This window comes from Rhinopithecus bieti, unplaced genomic scaffold, assembly GCF_001698545.2.
Source record: "Rhinopithecus bieti isolate Rb0 unplaced genomic scaffold, ASM169854v2 scaffold_1467, whole genome shotgun sequence".
Lineage (NCBI taxonomy): Eukaryota > Metazoa > Chordata > Mammalia > Primates > Cercopithecidae > Rhinopithecus > Rhinopithecus bieti.
Window position 1 is genome coordinate 2,842,254 of NW_016803692.1, and position 21,559 is coordinate 2,863,812.

Below are 21,559 nucleotides of genomic sequence, written 5' to 3' on the forward strand. Positions count from 1 at the left end.
AGGTACTATAGTTATACATCATTTTCATATAAAATACTTTGCAAAGCAACATATTGCATGTTATTTAAGTACAGTAGGTATAAAACATTTTGTTGTAGTTAATGGAAGTGTCATTTCATTATTCTTTAGTAAGAGATTTTAGTTGTCCTCATATTATCTCTTATCCAAACCAACATTGGCCTCAGATCGGGAATTATAATAAGTTAGCTTTTAAAAAGTTTCATTTGTGAATATGCTTAAATTTTATTAATTTGTATATAATTTGTCCAGATCCTTTTACATATTTTGATAAGAAATACAAACTTGGGTTTTGGCTTGGTTTTGCCACATTAAAAATTTATTTAGGCTGGTCATGGTGGCTCATTTCTGTAATCCCAGCACTTTGGGAGGCTGAGGTAGGTGGATTGCCTGAGGTCAGGAGTTTGAGACCAGTCTGGCCAACACGGTGAAACCCTGTCTCTACTAAAAATACAGAAGAATTAGCCGGGTGTGGTGGCGTGTGCCTGTAATCCCAGCTACTTGGGAGGCTGAGGCAGGGGAATTGCTTGAAGCAAGGAGGTGGAGGTTGCAATGAGCTGAGATCACGCCACTGCACTCCAGCCTGGGCGACAAAGTGAGACTCCATCTCAAACAAACAAAAAAAAGTTATTTAGCCATTCACAATAAGCCATGTGTTCGCACATGCATGTGTAACATGTACAGAGTACAAACGTTTGCCTGGCACTGTGCTAAAGGCTTCACAATCTTACTTGATCCTTATAAAAATCCTCTGTGATAAATACTATTGTTATGCACATTTCAGAGATGAGAAGAGTAGGCTTGAAGAAGTAATTTGCCAATGTCACATAGCAAGGAGGTGGAACTGTGATAAAACCCAGTGGTCCTGACACCAGAGCCCCTGAATTTAATCACTATGTATTTCCAGTGGCTACAAGTCTCTAAATAACTTTGAAAATTTACATTTATTAAACAAACACATTAGTAATGCTTCGTTAAATTGCTGAAACCTGCAAAGCATGTAAAATTATATTGGTGGATAACAGCAAAGGCATTGTGAATTGTTTGTTCAAGTCAATTCAAGAAATATTTATGGATTGCTGACTTCTGTGCCACATGCTATGCTGGGCCCTGGGCTGTTGAAGGGGATTTACATGTAGTTCCCACCTCAGGCCAGTGGGGCTAATGACTCCAACAGCTTTTGGGGAGGTGGACAAGTTTGGGAATGTTAAGGCTAATTTGATCCCATACGAATAATATTTTGTTAAATTTGATTTTTACTTTTTAAAACAATTGTTGTTATTCCATATTATTGAAGAGGAAGTCACAGGGCATAAAGATTGAGCATTATCAGAAGAATCAATTATAGCCTAATATGTACTAGATATTGTCATTTGTAATTCACATTTTTACTTTTTATTATGGAATTGTGGTTATTGCCTTCACTGTGTAAATATAATCTTCATGTTAAATATTTCCTAACAAGAATTGACAGGCTGCATTGGTCACATCAAGCCATTAACTTGGCAGGTACACTTGCCGTCTGTGAGGAAACTATAGATGAAATTTTGTTCAAAACATTATTCAGTTATGTCCAAAATATCTTTAAAGTACTTTGGAAAGAAAAAAAAATGGCCCTATAAAAAATAACTAGAGAAAGCTTTGGTGAGCAAAATCATGTAAGTTGTGGTAGTCAAAGAGATATTTAGATATTTGTGATAGTTAGAATTTAATGAAATAGTTTATACCCCTTATACAAGGAAGAGCTTCAAAGATGTTGAAGAAGTAAAAATAAGATGAATTCTGATTGATGGAAAGTTACTACAACACTAAAACTAAATTCACAGTTCCCTATTTATCTTCTGCACTTTGCCTCTGCCACACCCCCATCTGCACTTTGAGCCACAAGGAAGGAGCAAGCTCCACTCGTAGACTTTGAAAAGCTGAGGTGGCAATGGTGGTAAATGGCTCCTAGGGCTGAAAGCCTGGCTCTGGTGATGCCAAGCAGCCTTTTAAAAGCTTTTCATACACAGGCTGTTACATATTCAAGTAAGGTTAATGAAGCAAGTAGCACAATGCGTCAATTTCCTTGTTTCCTTCTCCCTTCCCACTCCCCACCTCAAAATATAACATTGAGAAAATTCTGACCTGAATACGTTGCTGGAAAACGTCTCCAGTTCCAGAGGAAATTCTACTGAAAGCATCAATCATGCTATTGGAGTTTGATATATCTGGAACAAAGAACTTTAAACCTCCTGAAATACATGATAGGGATGTTCACTATTAAAATGGGTAAAATAAAACAAAAATAAAAATGTTAGGCATTTTCCAACAAACTTTCTTGGCATTAGAGTGTTTGTTTTGGGGAAATGGGTGCTGTGCTTGACTTGTTTTGCCTGACATCCTATACAACCACATGGTAAGTGGCCCTAGGCGAGTGGTTTCAGCTATTCTATCCATGACTGTATTGCCAGGGCCTAGCACTTATACACAATACATAGGAACTCAATAAATATTTATTGAATACTCAAGATTAAAGTAATTTTGAGATAATTTAGGTTCATTGCTATTTACATCCGTATGTTTACATTTATATTCTGAAAACTTTGCTTTTTTTTTTTTTTTTTTTTTGAGACGGAGTCTCGCACTGCTGCCCAGGCTAGAGTGCTGTGGCTGGATCTCAGCTCACTGCAAGCTCTGCCTCCCGGGTTCACGCCATTCTCCTGCCTCAGCCTCCCGAGTAGCTGGGACTACAGGTGACCGCCACCTCACCCGGCTAATTTTTTTGTACTTTTAGTAGAGACGGGGTTTCACCATGTTAGCCAGGATGGTCTCGATCTCCTGACCTCGTGATCCGCCCGTCTCGGCCTCCCAAAGTACTGGGATTACAGGCTTGAGCCACCGCGCCCGGCCGAAAACTTTGCTTTTAAAGATAATTCAATAAAACCTTTCAGTTGTCAAATCAGCATGCCCATTTTTTATTGAATAAGGAATATAAGAGAAAATTATTCTGTGCCTCATTTAGTATAAAAAGATATGTATCTTAAAACACTGTGTGTGTCACTATTATAGAAGATAGTGCATTTAATCTTTTTTCTGTTTTGAGATGAGGTCTCGCTCTGTCACCCAGGCTGGAGTACAGTAGTGCAATCTCAGGTCACTGCAACCTCTGCCTCCTGAGTTCTCATGATTCTCCTGCCTCAGACTCCCGAGTAGCTGGGATTATAGGCACCTGCCACCATGCTCGGCTAATTTTTGTATTTTTAGTAGAAGTGGGGTTTTACCATCTTGGCCAGACTGGTCTCAAACTCCTGACCTCAAGTGATCTGCCCACCTCAGCCTCCCAAAGTGCTGGGATTACAGGTGTTAGCCACCGTGCCTGGCCACAAAGCATTTAATCTTAAACATATTGTTTTAGCTCCATGATTATGCATGTTCAGACTGGCTTAACACAGAATTATAAAATATTATTTTTTAGATGTATAGAATTAGAACCTTTAGGGAAAATGTCAAAAAAAAAATCAGCAAAATGTTGACAGATTTTAGCAATATGTGTGTGTGTGTTTTAAAAACAGTTTCTATATTTTCAATTAAGCCATATAATGAGTTTCATAGTTGTGTCTTGGATATTCAGGTTAAAGGGAAATGCTCCAAAAGGTATGTTTTTAAAAGTTTATTACCTGTAAGACGTGATAATTCCTCCAGATTTGGGGCTGCAGATGAACCCAGGGCAATGGAGTGAATTGTTGAACCACTGCTGAGCACAGTGGGTAAGCAATTGCCAATAAGCTTATCGTCTCCACTGGTCACTAATACCATCACAGTGCCATAAGCTTTTCCATTCAGTTTTTCAGCCACCTGAACATACAGAATTAGTCATTTGGAAGGAAGTGTAGTTCAAATTGTTTTATTGAGCAAAAGAATTCTCTGTCATCCAAATTCCCATTGTAGCTCCTCCACCCCACGCCCATCCCCACTTAAGTTTTACCTCAACCCATCACAGCACTTGTCACCCTACATTCCACTGCCAGTGTGCTTGTGAGCAAGGACTTTTCCTGCTTGAATCATCAAGATGTCCCCATAGTTTAGAACTGTATCATAGAGGATATGGAATACATCATAGTGTGAGAGGCTTGCCTCTGAGATCCAGCAAGTGACCAATAAGAGGGCCTAGAGCAATGGTTCTCAGTCTTGGCTACACGTTAGAATCAGATGGGGAGACTTAAACAATTTTAATGGTCAGGTCACATCCCAGATCAATTAAATCAGAATCTCTGGGGGTGAGACTCACGCATTAGTATTTTTTTTTAATCCCCAGGTGATTTCAATAGATAGCCAAGGTTTAGACTACGGGCAGCAATAACCATAGCTGATGTGTCTTGTTTGCTATCAGATAAGCATCCCAGATGCTGAATTCAAACTTGTGTTGATTTAAATAAACTCTGTCATTCCTGAAACACAATTCTGGCCTTAATTGGTTCTGATATGCTTGAAGTCTAGAATGACTGTAGACAGAAGCCAGACATGCTAATTTTGACAAGAAAATTGAAAGGTAAAAATGGCCACAGCTGAGACAGTCCCAGAATGGCTAGGAACAGTTTAGAAAATGCCCAGATGTTGTTTAGGTCCTCTAGTCTTGTCCATTGTATTCATTTATTTGCTCATTCTGTCAACTAGCATTTATTAAGCAACTATTGTATGCTATGTACTTTGCTAGGCACAAGGAGTACAATGGTGAATAAGGCACGGCTCCTGACTTTAAAGATAATCCATCATTACTTTCATAGTTGAGGCTGTTATGACCACCCTGTAACAGACTGCCCCCCATCAGAGGAAACTTCGTATACCAAATGAGGGAAAGGAAAATGATGGTGATCCAAGGCTTAGGATGCTCTACTGTACCTCAAATCCTTTCTTAAGCCCTGAACAAATGCTGACTTCTGTTTTAGCTGATACAGTGGTGGGCAGATATGAAACCAGCAACTTTCGATCATCATTGCTGTTAATTTGATGTAGCTGAGCTCTGACCTCTCCTTTGCTATCGAAACTGGCAATGCCCACGAAGGTATGAATTTCAACAATCTGCATCAAATAAAATTCTGCGGCTTGTTGTAGTTGAAGGAGTCTGTCAGCCTATGTCCCAAAAAGGAAAAAAGAAAATGGCAACATTTGGTTGGTAGACAAAAGTATGATGAAGTAACTCAATTAGCAAACATCTCTGCTAATTCTTTAGAGATGTTGTATCATAATCTTTTGAGCTTTAAAGAGTAACATAATATTAGAATATTGTTTGATTAATTGCAGGCTCAGAAATGCACGCTTTCAGGGAAGAGGGAGTGGCTTTGGGCTCTGCCCCAACAAGATGTTCGTAATTTACCACTCTCTGTTTCTCATCATCCCCACTATTTCACTCCAACCCAGAATTCAAAGATCCATGAACCCAGCTGAGACAAGATTTGTAACTGCTGTTTTAAAAATGCAGTCCAGGTAAAAGGAAACATTGCAAAGAGACCTTTGCTAGAGAAGAGTGGCAGTCAGAGGATCCATGATCTGCCCCAGCACTACCCTCTGCTATTGTGGTCACCTGAGGCTGGGTACTTCATCTGTAGGGTGAGGACGATAGCTTTCTTGTTTATTAAATTAGAACTGCTGTGAGGATCAAGTGAGATACATAAATGGCAGTACAGTTAAACCACGAAGGGCTAACCAGGTTTAAAGTAATATTAGTGACCAATTTTGGGCAGGTGATGCTATTGATTAATTCACTAGGGTCATTTGTTTTGAAAGCTCTGGGAAAAGAGAGGAGCAGCAAGCTAAGCTTCAATGACCACCCACTCAGGGATGACCCTGATCTCTATCTCCAACTCAGGCATCTTCCTGGGTGGATCTAGACCTGCATTTCACACTTCTTAGGACACAGGTTTCTGGCTTAACTAGTTGGGAGTGATGATTTGACGACCATGAAGATGGCAACTCTACACTTTGAATTCAAACTGTTTCTCTTACAATATTGGGAAGTAAGTTGTAAAGGGGGTAAAACAAGGTCTTAGAACTCTGCCTTCAACTTTTGCTAATTATGTGATCATAGTAAAATTACTTCTTTTTTTTTTTTTTTAGCTTCAGTTTTTCTCATCTGCGAAATGGATACTGAGTAAGCACTCACAATAGAATAGCTATTGCCATCTTCATGGCCACCAGGTCATCAACTTCCAGTCTTGATCTCTACTCCCAGCTAGCTAAGCCAGCAACCCAGGACTCTCTTACCATTTCTGTTACCAGCCTCCATATTCTTGAACAGGTCCCATCGACTCAATATCTTAAATTTCTCTCAAATCCACACCTATGTCTCTATCCCATTCGTCACCTCTCAGATCCATCCAGTGTCATACAAATGAATGCCCTTCCCTTGAACAAATCCTTCTTATTTTGCCTCTTGGTCACTGCACACATTTTTCCCTTCCCACAAATGTTCTCTTTTCTTCTGTTTCCTTACATCACCCAACCTAGGAAGCACCTAGTTGAATCCTTCAAGATTCAACTCCAATTTGATTCTCTCAGTGAAATCTTCCTTGACCACTTTCTGCTACAGCACCAGGTGCTGCCTCTTCAGTGCTCACATAGTAACTCACATCTCTGTGGAGCCTGGTCACATTGTGTTGTATCTATTCACATGTGTGTGCCCTGTGTCCCTCATTAGCTATAAGCATTTCAAAGCAGAGACGCTGTTCTTGTCATCTCCATATCGCTCAGGCCAGTGCAGCGTAGGCACCTGATAAATGAATGAATGGCAATAGTGGTTCAATGACTGTTGTTGGCAGGAAAAGGGAGGAAAGTTTGGTTTGCCATGAGTTTTTTTACTTTGGGCTTATTTCTCTTCTACATATTTCAGGTCTACTCTCAAGTACCATCATCTTTCTTCTTCACTCCATCCATTCTTGCTCAATACAGGCAGATAGCCAATATAAATTACTCTGAGACCATATTTAAGAAAAGCATGCCGCCAGGCATGGTGGCTCATGCCTGTAATCCCAGCACTTTGGGAGGCCAAGGCGGCACATCACTTGAGGTCGGGAGTTTGAGACCAGCCTGACCAACCATGGAGAAACCCCATCTCTACTAAAAATACAGAATTAGCCAGGCATGGTGGCACATGCCTGTAATCCCAGCTACTAGGGAAGCTGAGGCAGAAGAATCGCTTGAATCTGGAAGGCGGAGGTTGCACTGAGCTGAGATCGTGCCATTGTACTCCAGCCTGGGCAATAAGAGCAAAACTCCGTCTCAAACAAACAAACAAACAAACCAAAAACATGCCCTAGTCAACTGCAGGTAGGCAACATAGCAAAATTATTCAAATGCTGGCTATATTAGTGGAGTTTTTAGTTTTTCAGATATCAGCCAAAAAGGCAAGTGTTCCAGGACTATTGATCCACAGAGCACGAGGGGATAAATTCTCTCCTTGGACAAGTTACTATTAAAATAAACAGCTACCACTTATTATTTATTTTGAATTAAAAACATCATATTATCTCATTTACTCCCCCCTCAATAACCCTATGAAGTAGACAGTGGTATGCTGGTAAATGTTTAATAACAGTTTTCTGATGAAGAATAAAAGAAAGGAAGGGAAAAAGGGAGGGAGAGAGGAAGGTAGGCAGGCAGGCAGGCCTGACTCGTAGCAAACGCCAGTTTCTGTGGGGTAAATATTCTTCCATGTGTGAAACCATGGTTGATTTCCTGCTGTTATTGTGACGTCACTGAGTGCACAGTTAGGATGAAATTGTAGTGGCACATCCATACAAATGCAATAGACCAAAAATAACCTCAAGAATTTAGCTCAGGGATCAGCAGAAGTTTTCTGTGAAGGGCCAGATAGTAAATAATTTAGGCTTTGTTGGCCATAAGTTCCCTGTTGCAACTCCCCAACTCTGCTACTGTAGCAATAAAGTATCCATAGATAATATGTTGACAAATGAGCATTGCTATATTCCAATAAAATTATTTGTGGGCAAATTTCATATAATTTTCACATGTCACGAAAAAGCCTCTTGATTTTTTTTTAACCATTTAAGATGTAAACCTGTCCTTATTTTGTGAGCCATGCAAAACAAGTAGTGGGACATAGTTTGCTAACCCTGGGCATAGATAATAGTAAAAAATAGTAGGAAAAATTAAGAATTGATGAGTTTTGAGTATTTTGTATATTTGTTTTCATATATTTTATTGTAAGCTTATATAATTTAATTGTTATTAATAACTACATTTAATTACTGGTTTGCAGATTTCCTAAAACTTTAAAAGCTGACTCTCATAAAAGTAGGTATTATTATCCCTATCTTACAGATGAGAAAACTGCTTCAGAGAGGCCACCATGCTCTTTATAACAAAGACATATTACACAGTAGTGAAGGAGCCAGGATTAAAACAGCTGCCTGATTGTGGAGACTAAGACTTTAATCAGTTAAAGCAGCTGGAGGCTGCTAGATTGCTAAATGACTGAGATATGGTCTTCTGTACACAATGATGTGGAAAATAGCCATATAATGAACATAACTTTCACTGCAAATTCACAGTCTACTTCCTCAACCAGGGATATTTACCTGTAAGTAGAATGTAGCCAGCAGCAACTTTTCGTTATATATAGAATTTTGGATCGTTATAGGTAAGAATTATGGAAAAGGATCTTGGTTGGAAAGAGTTTCAATTAGCAGCAAAAATAAGGGTTAGAAATTATCTGTGGATTTCATTTATCTGCATTATCTCAACTTTTGGCCACATTCTGAATTTGTTCCTCCCAACCCCCGAAAAATAGGATGTCCTTGACTATTCCAAACCTGTTGCCTCCTCCAACTCTCACCCTTACCTCCCGAAAATAAAAATAATTAAAAACTGATAGAAAAGGCGTGGTGTCCCGGGCCTGCAGTCCTAGCTATTTGGAAGACTGAGATGGGAAGACCACTTGAGCCCTAGAGGTTGAGGCTGCAGTGAGCTGAAACTGTGCCACTGCACTCCATCCAGCCTGGGTGACAGCGGGGAGGGCGAGCATCAGGATAAATAGTTAATGCAGGCGGGGCTTACTACCTAGGTGATGGGTTGATAGGTGCAGCAAACCACTATGGCACACGTTTACCTGTGTAACAAACTTGCACGACCTGCACATGTACTCTGGAACTCAAAATAAAATAAAATAATAAAGAACTGATAGAAAAAATGATGAATGTTTACATTCATTTTCGTTCAAAATGTTACCTCTGCCATCTTGCTGGACACATCCAGCACTAAACAGACCACTTTGTCACCAGCCTGTACAAGCGAGAATGTGGGAGGAGGTGGAAGCTCAGTCCCATTCATGGGAAAGCTGTGGTGAAAGTCAGCGGAGTCTGTGATTACATCCCATGCACTTCTGAGGCTGCACATCCGGTTCTGTAGGTTTGGTGCTTCTTGGTTGTGGGTACTTGCATTACAAAATTCAACCACCTGGAAAGAAAAACCATCGTTAATAAAGAAAGGAACATCTCCCAAAGCAAATATAGTTCTCATTCTCAAAGAAGTATAGGTAAAAGAAAAGGTGAACTGAAAGAAAAGAAATCAACAGTGGTACAGTGATATACCTCTTTCCTTCAAGAATGACATCAAATTACAAATAAACCTTGGCTTTCTTGCTGGAAACACTAGCACGTTTGCGGTCTGAGAGCAGTCTCTATTAAAGTTTTTGGTATTAGATAACAAACCATGTATGTGTATATATACACATAATCTTAGTCTTGAAAAACAAAACAAAACCATCTCCCTCCCCGCTTAGCACAATATTGTGTTAAGAAAACAGCCAGGAGAAGTTATCATGACCTACTCCTATTCCAAGCCTACTCCTTGGAATAATATTTAATGACCACTGCGCCTTTATTTGTTGATCAGTCAATATATATTTTTCTACCTCAAATATTGATCTCTGTAAAAATAGATAAGGGGATAAAAAAATTTACTTCCTGATGCCCCCACCTCTCACTCAATTTGGAAAATAGAGATAATTTACAGAAATATAGATATAATTCACTGAATAATACTGAACCTATGTCAATCCCCCACTTAAAAATGTGGTTTGCATTGCTAAGTAAGGCATAACCATCTATTCCCAGTGGCTCTATTCCTACAAAGAGTTGATATTTCCTGTTAACACAGCCATGGAAATTTAGAGCTAGAAGCAACTGAATAGCCTGTCTTGTCTCAGCTCTAATTTCATAGAAGAGAAAGCTGAAGCTTTGAAAGGTTGATAACTGCTCAAGGATATGAGTTTCTTAGGAAGGTGTGGGGACTGGAACAGAATCTGATTTTGCTTTGCGTTGTTTAACTCTTTTTCTTCCATTTCATGACTATGGTTATGGGATTGTAAAACTTTTCTGACAAGATATTTATGAGTAGGTCTTTCAAAACATCATGAAGATAGTACCTAGTCACAAATAATGTGGATGAAATGCATTACGTTAGTATCAGATATTAAAGCTATAAATAAGAAACATAATGGATGGGACAAGAAATATGAAAAATTACCTTAAAGTTACAAAATAACTCTTAGTTCTGACTAAACCAGAGTGAAATAAAATAGCATGTCAATCCAAGGGGCATTGGTCAGCCATGGAAACAAAGAGAAAACTCCACAGAGGCCTGTGTGGACTGTACCCCCAGATCTGTGAAGAGATGACCCACAGATGTGACTTACAGGTTTTTGTGAACTTAGAGAGATATATCAGGTCATGAAGGCTGATGCTACTAACCTCTGAATCACCTAACTCCCTCCTTTCTGATTCCATGCTCTCTGACCCTGCATCTGGTGAGAATTGGCTGTTCCAGTCTGCTTCATCCAGAGAGAAAATAAGTTGGCCAGAGGATGCACGTATGAGATCCCCACGACAGAGTATGCTTTTTAATTAATAATTTTTAAAATAATATTCTGGATTTATATGCTAGTCTCTTGTCAGTTAGTTAGCATGGAATATTGACAAGGTCGGGTTTCTGCAAAGCAGAGTTGGTTGACTTCCCCTGGTGATACCTTACCTTAAGTTCTAGACTATTCGAAACAAAGTAAAGAGATTTAGGAAATGCATTTCAAATACAGAGTGGCCTGCTACCTCAAACGAGAGAATTATAACCATTTGTTATATCACTCTCATTAACCCAATGTAATTGCTTATGAAAGGATACAAGAATACCAGCATATGAACAATTTATTTTGTGGTCCCCAGTGTCCCTTTGTTAAACCTCCCAGGAAAGCAAATAGTCACTTTCCTAAAGGTATCATTTTGGTAATTATCTTGGGAGCTTCAATTTTAAATCTGTAGAATAAAACTAGATGAACTCTAGGGTCCCCAAGTTCTAAGGTATAGTGCATCTTAATTGTCTTATAATTTAAATACTTGAAACATGGGAAGAGAAGGAATCCTGCAAGAGTGTGTCATTCCAAGGGCATACTTACAGAAGATAAACTTTGCATGAACATTATTGATGCAGTTGCATTTTGGGTGCTATTGTAGATAAAGGTGCATCCTTCTTTAAAAAGCTTACTAATAATACAGTTTTCTTGGGGCAAGGACCTTTTCACACACAAAATGCCTGTGATGTCAGATGAACACCTAAAAATGGAAAGAGAAACTGGAAATTAGGTCTATTTTAGAAACACTATGTTTCTTCTTGACTAGCTCATATAATTGTTTCAAGGATTGTAGCCTGCTAGATATATATACAAACCTTTAAAAACTGCTCTCTGGCGGGGCGCTATGGCTTACGCCTATAATCCCATTACTTTGGGAGGCTGAGGCAGGTGGATCGCCTGAGGTCAGGAGTTTAAGACCAGCCTGGCCAACATGGTGAAACCCTGTCTCTGCTAAAAATACAAAAATTAGCCAGGTGTGGTGGTAGGTGCCTGTAATCCCAGCTACTCAGGAGGCTGAGGCAGGAGAATTGCTTGAACCCAGGTGGCAGAGGTTTCGGTGAGCTGAAATCGTGCCATTGCACTCCAGCCTGGGCAACAGGAGCGAAACTCCGTCTCAAAAAACAAACAACAACAACAACAAAAACAAACAAAAAACTGCTTTATTAAGAAAGTTTACTAATTTAGAAATGCACTCTATTTTATTTTAAAGCATTTTATCTTGATGGAGGGGCTCTGTATTAACAAGGGCTTTAACAACTAAATAGAGTCAACGCAAAAGATACCAGGAAATCCAGATGGACATGAGTGGCAAGATCCTGGGTCAGCGCTCCTTTGAGGTCATTTCCACTTGGTATCAGGGAAAAAAAGAGAATGAATATGTAATGATGATATTTAACAGGATTCTTTCCTAAATAAGCAATCTCAAATATTGTTGATGGGAATGAAAAACAGGGCCACTTTTAGGAGAAGAAGCAGTCAATAGCTACCCAAATCACCCTTTGACCCAGTAATTGTTGATGGGAAACAATCCATGTGTCCATCAAGAGGAGACTGGTTGGATAAATTATGGTACAGTCACATAATGGAACCCTATGCAATTAAAAAACACAGAGTGAAGAAAAACATATACTTCCATTCATTTGAATTTGCCTGAAGAAATACTGAAAAAATAAACAAGAAACTAATCACAGTGGTTACTTAGAGGGCATGAGGGGAAACAGTGAATATACTGCTGTGAGCAAGACAGCTACAGGCTTCACTTTTTATATTGTTTTGATATTTGAACCACATAAATACCAATTGAAAGAAAAATGCCATATAACTTAAGAACTGAAAAATGAAAGGATCTCTTTCTTGTCAACTAAGTTTTAGCTGCAATTAAATTGATTGCTTAAATTAGGCAATAATTTAATTGCTTAAGTTATAAGCAATTTTAGAGTCAAATAAATAATGAATTACAACATGAAAAGAAGTACTAACCTTGTCACTTTAATTTGATTTCGCCCATTTATATAGAAAGGTTTGTCATTGTTATACTCATCAAATACACCCCAACGGAGATGGGCCCATTCGTGGACAAACACTCGGCCTGTGGAAGAAAGAGCTTTTGCTTTTGAGTTTCTAAAATCTCAGCAATGTGCCTTGCTAACTAGTGAAGAACATGTTTTGACTACACATACACATTCCAAAGAGTTTAAGTTACTTCCCTCTCTCCCCTTTTCATCTCCCCTATCCTATTCACATTTCCTCCTACTTCACCACCTACCATCATAAAAAAGGCAGCATGAAAATATGTTTGGTCTTGTAAATGCAGTAATTTACTTGTTGCACATCTATTTGAAGCTAGTGAGTAGTCCCACATCCTCTCATCTCCCCAGTGAAGCTGCCCGACAGGTTTCTATTCAGCTTCGTAGAGGCCTCTAAGTTCAGGGTTTGGAGAAAGGGAAAGAAGCATATCCAGATAGGCAAATAAAGCTTTCCTAATCTTCTGTCTGAGCTATCGAAGCAGACCTGCCTTTTTTCTTGCAGGTAATTCTTCTATCTAGAGCAATAGTTGAAACCTAGGAGCTAGGGAAGGAGGAAGGAGCAAAAAAGGAGACTACAGAATGTTCTCTCCCAGGGAAGGACCAGCCTGGATGGTCCTTTCTCTTTGATTTTATCCCTTATTCTCCATGTTTATGTGTATTTTACAGCTCCTAGGTCAGGGAAACCCCCATCCTCAGCATGAGATCCCTTAGAACTTTCTCTCTCCCTAAATCTTACATTCCCTTCGAAGTTCAGACCATAACTTTCCCATATAAGCTTTCCAGATGAACTCCCCTCCCAAAGCACACATTTCTTTTTTCTGAATTATTTTAAGTTCTGGGAACTCAGGAAGTGTGTGCTGAGTTGACTCAGGCTGTGGCATATTGTGTAATTTTTGGATCTTGAGACAAAGGAAGGGAGGGTAACAGTCCAAGCCGTGAGTGTTGAGGGAAAGATTGTGCCTACTCATGAAATTTAGAAGTACTGATGAAATCATGCTTGAGCAGAGATTATCACCATCTCATGGTTACCAGGAAAGAAAAAAAAAACTACATTTTTCTAAAGATTTATAAAGTGTTTTGTAAAGTGTATTTTGTGGAGTGTGTCACTCCACTTCCTACTAACTATACAGAGGATAACAAAATCCTCGTTAACAAAACCCTAGTTTAGATTTAACTAGGGATAAAAAAGAAAATTAAGACATCACTTGAAAGGCACTACTGTTAAGTTAAATCAAAAACAAAAAATAAAGATTGGGATAGATAGTCCTTGACTGGCAAACTGTGCTCACTATTTTCTCCTTCAGATCTCACTCACTAAATACCAGTCCCAAGGCTATAACCTGGCTTCTCTGTCAAACTCCAGCCATCAATATCTAACCACAGGCTGAACCACTTTCCCTGGCATAGTCCACTGCTCTTCACCATGAACTTGCCTAGATCCAGACTTGTGGGATTTCTTCTTTAAGCTGGTTTTTTTCCATGTCTGACAAAAACCTGGTGTGTGCCTTGTTCCTTAATGCTGTCTCTACATGCCTCTTGCCTTTCTTTCTGTAGCAGTTCAGACCTCTTTTTGTTTTTTACCTCTGGAATATTTCTCATCACTTAGAGTTGCTAGAATTCAGTATGATAACATTTGAAAAGCAAACCACAGAGCGGCAGCACATAGGACATCTTCGTTGTCCTTATGACTATTCTTCCCATCTCACGGTCTCCACCCATTTTTAAGTCTTGTGACCTTGTATCTCCAATTCTCCCAGTTATTCTCCTGATATCCAGTTTCTCCCTCATTGATCAGAGGAAGCCAGATTAATCTTAAAACACTGCTTTGATGGAGTCACTCCTGTGCTTAGAAACCTTGAGTGGTGACTTGAAAATGTGGCCATTTTAGTGCATCAACTGCCCTCATGTGCGTTTCAGCATTTTCTCCCACTGCCCACAGTCTCCCTGCACCATCATCGGGGTCTCTGTCTCTCCTACATGATTTTTCTGCTGCCACAGTTTTTTTCATAGTCTTCCCACTATTTTCTCCCTTCTTTCCATTTATCAAAATGATGTTCAACCTTGAAGACCTTTTCCTTTGTGAGGCCATTTTTGACCACCCTTGGCTCTAAATGACCTTTCCTTGACTGAATTCTTATAGCACTCCTCTCTGGGCCACTAATCTGATGCTGAACTCTTTCTGGTTCACTTTAGCCCCTCATCTTTGCATGGGCATAAGGCCTATCTCCCTATTTGAATGATAAGTCCTTGACAAGTTTCACGTTTTGTGAGCGAGTCCCTTTCAGCACCAAGCACAGAATATTATAAGTACTATTGTTTTATTGGTCCCACTTACCTCGTGATCCGTAGCCAGCTGTTAAGTTATCATTCAATAGGAAATTAGGTGTGAAATGAATGTATTTTCCCCCTTTTCCACATCCTCTGTACTGCAGGGTGTATGGATCATCTCCATGTGCCCCATGCCAGTCAGTTACTATGACATTTGCCTACATTAAAAGAAATGCCTCGTAATACTTTCTCAGCTCTGATGTTCGTGACACAAATGTATACATCCATTAAAGCACTTTGAACTGTACACTTAACATATGTGCATTTTATTGTATGTAATTATACCCCAATTTAAAACAGAATTGAAGAAAACGCCTTGTGGATGGAGTTTAAAATGCACCCACGCCTACATATCAATAAAATCACTTGGGACTTCCAAAAGGTCTATGTTATAAAAGATTAGCAAATTTTATGGAACTTCATTACTTCCATTTGATCTTTCCACATTCCAGATTAAAATATTCTCAAAAGTCAATCCTATAAAAGTCTGATATAACAAGACTATAAAATGTAATTAAAATATTTGAAGAAATTCTAAAAGCATTTATACATCATTCAGAACCACTCAGAAGGCTGTAAAATGTTACAGCCTTTTGTGAACAACTTTCTGTGGGTTATCTTACTGGTGTAAGACAATAGAACATTATTTCTTTGAAAATTTGTCCTTTATTTCCTGTAACCAATTAGATCAGCAAAACGATCATTCCAATGAAGTTATATTTCATCTTATGGCCTGACCACTTCCATTACTGTTGCTAAAACATATTTGAAGTCCCAAACTGAAATATCTACTCATATAACTATCAAGACAATAAAATGTTATATATAACATTGTTTCTTTTATTTTTAGGAAGAAAGATAACATATTGTTCTGGGTATGCCCTTAAAAGTTTAAAATATTTGCTGGGCCGGGCGCGGTGCTCAAGCCCGTAACCCAGCACTTTGGGGAGGCCGAGGCGGCGGATCACGAGTCCAGGAGATCGAGGACCATCCGGCTAACACGGTGAAAACCCCGTCTCTACTAAAAAATACAAAAAACTAGCCGGGGAGGTAGCGGCGCCTGTAGCCCAGCTACCTGGAAGGCTGAGGCAGGAGAATGCGTGAACCCGGGAGGCGAGCTGCAGTGAGCTGAGAATCCGGCCCCAGCACTCCAGGCCCAGTGACAGGAGCGAGTGGGACTCCGTCTCAAAAAAAAAAAAAAAAAAAAAAAAAAAATGTAATATGCTGTTAAGTTGTTATAAAAGCTGATTTTGGAAAAATAGATTTAATATGATCCAGTATACATAATTATCACTAATTATCACTATATGTACAATATGTATATATGTTGTATGTGTGTATGTATGTGTGTGCATCTATGTCTGTGTGTGCCACTGAGGAGAAGAGGACAGTATTTTATTTTATTTTCCATATTTCTACATTATTTAATTTTTAAAATGAGCATAAATTACTTCTATAATAATTAACATTTATTTTTAGAAAGATAAGAATTCAAGCCGAAGTCATTACAAGGAAGTACCTACAGAAAAGACTGAAGAGGTCATGCTCTTGGAGAGTCCTCACTTGGATAAAACCTCATTCCTATGTCTGAAAATTTGTCCTGAGGCCACAAGGAAAGAGTGCCCTTCATGGAATGGAATACTCAGATGCTGCTTGGGGTTACCTTATATCTTATAAACCGCAGTAATTTAGCTCTTACCTACTTTTCCTAATCCTTTCCCCCTTCCCTGATTCCTGCCTACATCACATTGTAGACTTGCAAGGACAGGAACTACCTTGTTGGTCCTTGGGTTCTCTGCAGTGCCTGGCATGGTCCCATACATAATGATCATTCACTAAGTGTTTGCTTAACTGACATTCTGAGGTTAAAGAATTGGCATCCAACAGATACATGAACAGCATTCAGTGACTATTGTTTCCTTTGGTCTTTCCGTTCACTCATATTTTCACTTTTGCTTTACTTATTTATTTCTCTCCTCTCCATTAGGATCAAGAGTATTACCTATGGCAATGTGGTTTTGGTGTTTGTTGTCTCCAGTACTTCTTAGTTCTATTGAAGGCCAAATAGATGCATGAAATCTCTATCGACAACTAGAGACAACAAAGCTTAGTGCAAAAACCATGGGTTTTGGAGTCAAATAGACATTCAAATTATGGCTCTGGAATTTACCAGCTGTTTGATTTGGGACAAAGTCCAGACCTTATTCAAGCCCCAGTGTTTTAATTTGTGATCACGGAAATTAATTTTAAGTTATGTGATAATTAAATAATATATGTTAAATGCCTGGCACTTAGTTGGAGCTTAAACACTAACTCTTCCCAGTTTACCCCAGTTCCCCCACCTATCCTATCTTCATGTGCAAACATTCTCAAATGCTTTCATCTGGTCATAAGTCAACAGCTTTTCACAGGCTCTTTAACTTCTTCAGGACATTGGGGTACCTATCTGGATTGCTATACCATTCAATTTCTGACAGAGTAGCTTTGAAGGAGAGCTAAGGATGAAGCAGACTTAGGAAATTTCATACTGAGAGTCAGAAATAAGGAAAGGGAAAAGCTGTATCACATGTTTGAGTCATTCTGTTAGAGATGTAGCTACAGTCTCAAACCCACTCCATGGCTGAAACCCTGAGCTAAGTTGTCAGTGCCTCTGCTTCTGGTCCTTCCAGTAGCTGCGATGGACTCTTGTTCACAGTTGACTTCAAACGGTGATTTACCATTTATATTATTTATCATTTATTTTCAGTGTGCATGCTAGTATGTACTAGACATCATCATGGGTGTTTAATCATGATCTGCAACTTATGAGAGCTTTTCAAGGTGAAGTTCTTCTATAGGTGGAAAAAAAAAAGGTAGCCATTCCCCTACTCACCCACATCCCCACATCCTTCCTTCCTTCCTTCTAATCTCTGTATTCCACTAAAACAATATCCTGGACTTGAGTTAATGTGAAATTCTGATAATCTACACCATGGCATGAGATGGCAGTCATATTTTTAAATGCATGGTGGTTTATATTTCTGTCTAGACATGCATGTTTATTGCTCCTGACAGGATGGTAAATGGGTATACTCATAATTGGAACTGTTCCCTTTGTAGCTCATCCTCAGTGAGATAAAATTAGTTCTTGATCCTTAACCAAACTTTTCAGAAAGGACTCCGTAAGTTACAAAATAAAGAAATCTTCTGAGAAACTACTTAGGCAACGGCATTTGACTCATTTTTTACTCTACAATTTGCATTCATTTATTCTCATGTATTTTGTTGATAACATTCTGCCCAATAAAATTATTTGTATTGTTAATACTGATGATTTGTTTTTACTTAACTTCTCACTTTTATAGTTTAAGCACAGTATATTTTGGTGTTTGTTTTCCCCTTCAGATCATTGAGTAAAATCCTGGATTCTTACCTTTTCATATGATTCTTGTTTTATTTTGCTGTAATTATTAGCTTTCCATGTGGCAGGTATTAAAATCTTTATATCTCTGAAAAATACTCTTCTCTTGGTAGCATTAAATAGGTAAAATGAAGCTTCAGTTATCATTTCCTATAGCCAGACAAAAGAAAAACTTTCTTTACCACTTGTAAATTCTGTATGTTTTGGTTTTCTGGTATGCTTAAACAGTAATAAAAATATTGAAATATTTTGAAGAGACCTAGACTTTGGGAAAATATAGGAGCAAAATTTTTAAAAAACTTTAAATGACTATCTGGAAGATTTTAGGACACTAATTATATGTCTGTGCTTGCCTTCATAGTTTTCCCAATTTTGAGAAAGGCTTTTAAGCTTTTACTGAACAAATCCTTTTCATGTCACACCTGTGTGCACATTCAAGACCACACCTTATGACGACACTGATTTCACTAGAGCAATACCAAAAGGAGGCTCATACATAACAGAGCTATGATTCTCCCTTGCAATATTAAAGTAAAATAGTCAATTATGTTACAGCTCATTCAAGTGAAAAGAAATAATTTTGCTTTTTGGCCCACCATACAGACTCTCACCCTTTCTGCCTGAGAATTCTCACCCTCAGGATGAAAGCAATATGATTTTAATAAGCATCTCATTATCATGCTTATTCATTAGTTAAATATTCAATCTTTGCTGCCACAATGGGTTGTTATTTTTCTAAGTTGCTACCCCAAAAACGGTCATATAGGAAAACAAAAAAGCTGAAATTAGTAGCAACCAACAATAACAAAAGAGAGGGCTAGATCAACACTTTGTTGAGCTGAGACTACACAAAATTAGATGAGCAAACTGGCTCAGTTAGCCATAATCATAACGCTGTGGCACTATCTTTTAAAAATGCTGTTCTCTCTACTACTCAAATACAAACCAGGCAGGGTAGTTAGCTTTTTAAATAAGGCTACAGGTCTGATCAAATGGTATACTAGTATCAGTTTCATAATTTCCACTCACCTTAATGTTTGAGATGAGGTTCTGATTCTCAGGTACCTGAGGATTAATTGCAATGAGCAATCCATTATACCCATTGTCTTGAAGTTGTACTCCAGCTCCCAGAAATAGAAGTTCTGAACTTAGGGCAACGAGGAGAGTCACAAACTTCAGGTTGCAAACAGGACCTGCAATGCCTCTTTGGGTCATGTTGTGGAGAAGCCTCCAGTTCACTCACACTGAGCCTGCTGCATACATTGTGTCAGGTTTTCAATGTGGATGCAGAAGGTTTCTTCCTGAACTTGCAAGGTTTTAGAATACAAGATGAAGGAGGTGTCTTCTTTGAAAAGTCTGGGGTGGATCCATCTGGGACCTGCCTCTACTAGTCCTTTTCCTCTAGGCAATGCTACACTTGCCTGTTCTGTGGCTGAGCTGCCTCCTGAATCATGGTTGGGCAAGAAATCTTCTGCTCCTCATTCATTTTATAACTTCTCAGAAAGAAGAGATAAATAAGACCAAAGGAGCTTAAAAGCAGGAAATCTGGCTGGCTGGGCAGGAAATTAGTATATCTGGACTGTTCAATCCCCTTGCAGTAGAAACACAGAAATCTATAGTGATTTTCCTCTCCTCGATTCTCATAACCTCCTCCATCAGTTGGCACAACTACTTTCTACTGCCCTCAAGTCATTTTTCACTTGGTGTAAGATTTCCTTGGCTGTTTATTTTGAAGATTTAGAAATCCATTCAGCAGCCCAGTCCCTAGAGCTCTTGGGTCAGAAAGTCTGGGCAAGCTCTCAGCTGATGACTGGCTGGAGTTCAGGTATCAGATATCCCCCAGGGAGGGCCAACTGCCAGGAACTTGGGTACCTGTGCAGGCCTTTCCCTCTGGCCTTGCTACCTTTTCTCTCTGCATCAGGAAGAAGCATAGACTTCTCCTTCAGCTGTCTCCTAAGGGCAAGGTCCCGCTTCAGTCAACCTTCCATTTCTCTAGGACCAAAAACAGGATCTAATCTACAGTAACCTTCTCAAATATTTTATGACTGTTTCATAATACCTGATACTTACCTCATGCTTTAAAGTTTACAAATGAACTTACTTAAATATCAATACTCTGATGCAGGTATAATTCATACTTTTCAAGTGACAACACCGAGTCTTGGAAATTCTGATTATGAAAATTAGCCAATGAGAGAAGAAACTAACATTTATTGAGTGATGGATTTTATTATACCTATTTTATGGGTGACAGAACTAATGTTCAAAAAAATCTAAGTAACTTGTTCAAGGTTGGGAGTATTATTATCATACTAGAATGAACCAACTGACTCCAAATTCCAGTTTTTCAATATATCATGTTCTGTCTTAGCTACTAAATTATCTTAGCAACCTCGTTTCTCCCTCTTCTTTGTGTTTAAAAATGCCGCACAGTGACAGTTATTGTAAAACTAAAGAAAAAGTTTTATTCACAGCGTCAGAGCTCCACAGCAAGCAAAACCTGAGACTCTTCCCTGCTGTGGCCCCGTCTCTGAATGTCTGGGGAAGGAAGTGTAGCAGTTAGGAAACGGTCTGTCCCTGCTCTCAACAGGGATTTCACCAACATTGTCTCTTTTCTGCTCTACTGTCCATCTTCATGGGCAGTGTGATGTCACTCTTCTTCACACCAAGGTTGGAGTCTTCTGAACCTGGGCTTCGATATTGCACTGCAATGTTGACAGATGTTGGGATTTTTTCCCCTTGCTGTCTTGCTTGAATCCTATTCTCATGCCTCTTCTCACCTGCTTTTCCTTCAAATTCCAGCTGTGTCCTGGAAGCCTGGCCTGAGCTCCATAAGTAGGTCGAATTCCCTTCTTTCATGCTTCCATAGCATCAGATAACTCA

At 39.0% G+C, this 21,559-nt stretch overlaps 1 protein-coding gene across 1 annotated transcript in view; it reads right to left on the reverse strand.

Moving 5' to 3' along the window:
* CLCA2 (chloride channel accessory 2) overlaps nt 1-19,956 on the reverse strand; it is a 33,850-nt gene extending 13,894 nt beyond the window's left edge. Inside the window, exons 1-9 of the mRNA XM_017851102.1 lie at nt 19,706-19,956; nt 18,689-18,826; nt 15,284-15,434; nt 12,902-13,010; nt 11,465-11,621; nt 9,244-9,471; nt 4,900-5,130; nt 3,678-3,855; nt 2,146-2,252 (exon numbers count right to left, since the gene is read on the reverse strand). Coding sequence (XP_017706591.1) covers nt 2,146-2,252; nt 3,678-3,855; nt 4,900-5,130; nt 9,244-9,471; nt 11,465-11,621; nt 12,902-13,010; nt 15,284-15,434; nt 18,689-18,826; nt 19,706-19,891 — 1,485 coding nt within the window. The 5' untranslated portion in view covers nt 19,892-19,956. The remainder of the gene's footprint in view (nt 1-2,145; nt 2,253-3,677; nt 3,856-4,899; nt 5,131-9,243; nt 9,472-11,464; nt 11,622-12,901; nt 13,011-15,283; nt 15,435-18,688; nt 18,827-19,705) is intronic.
* Nucleotides 19,957-21,559: the final 1,603 nt, after the last annotated feature.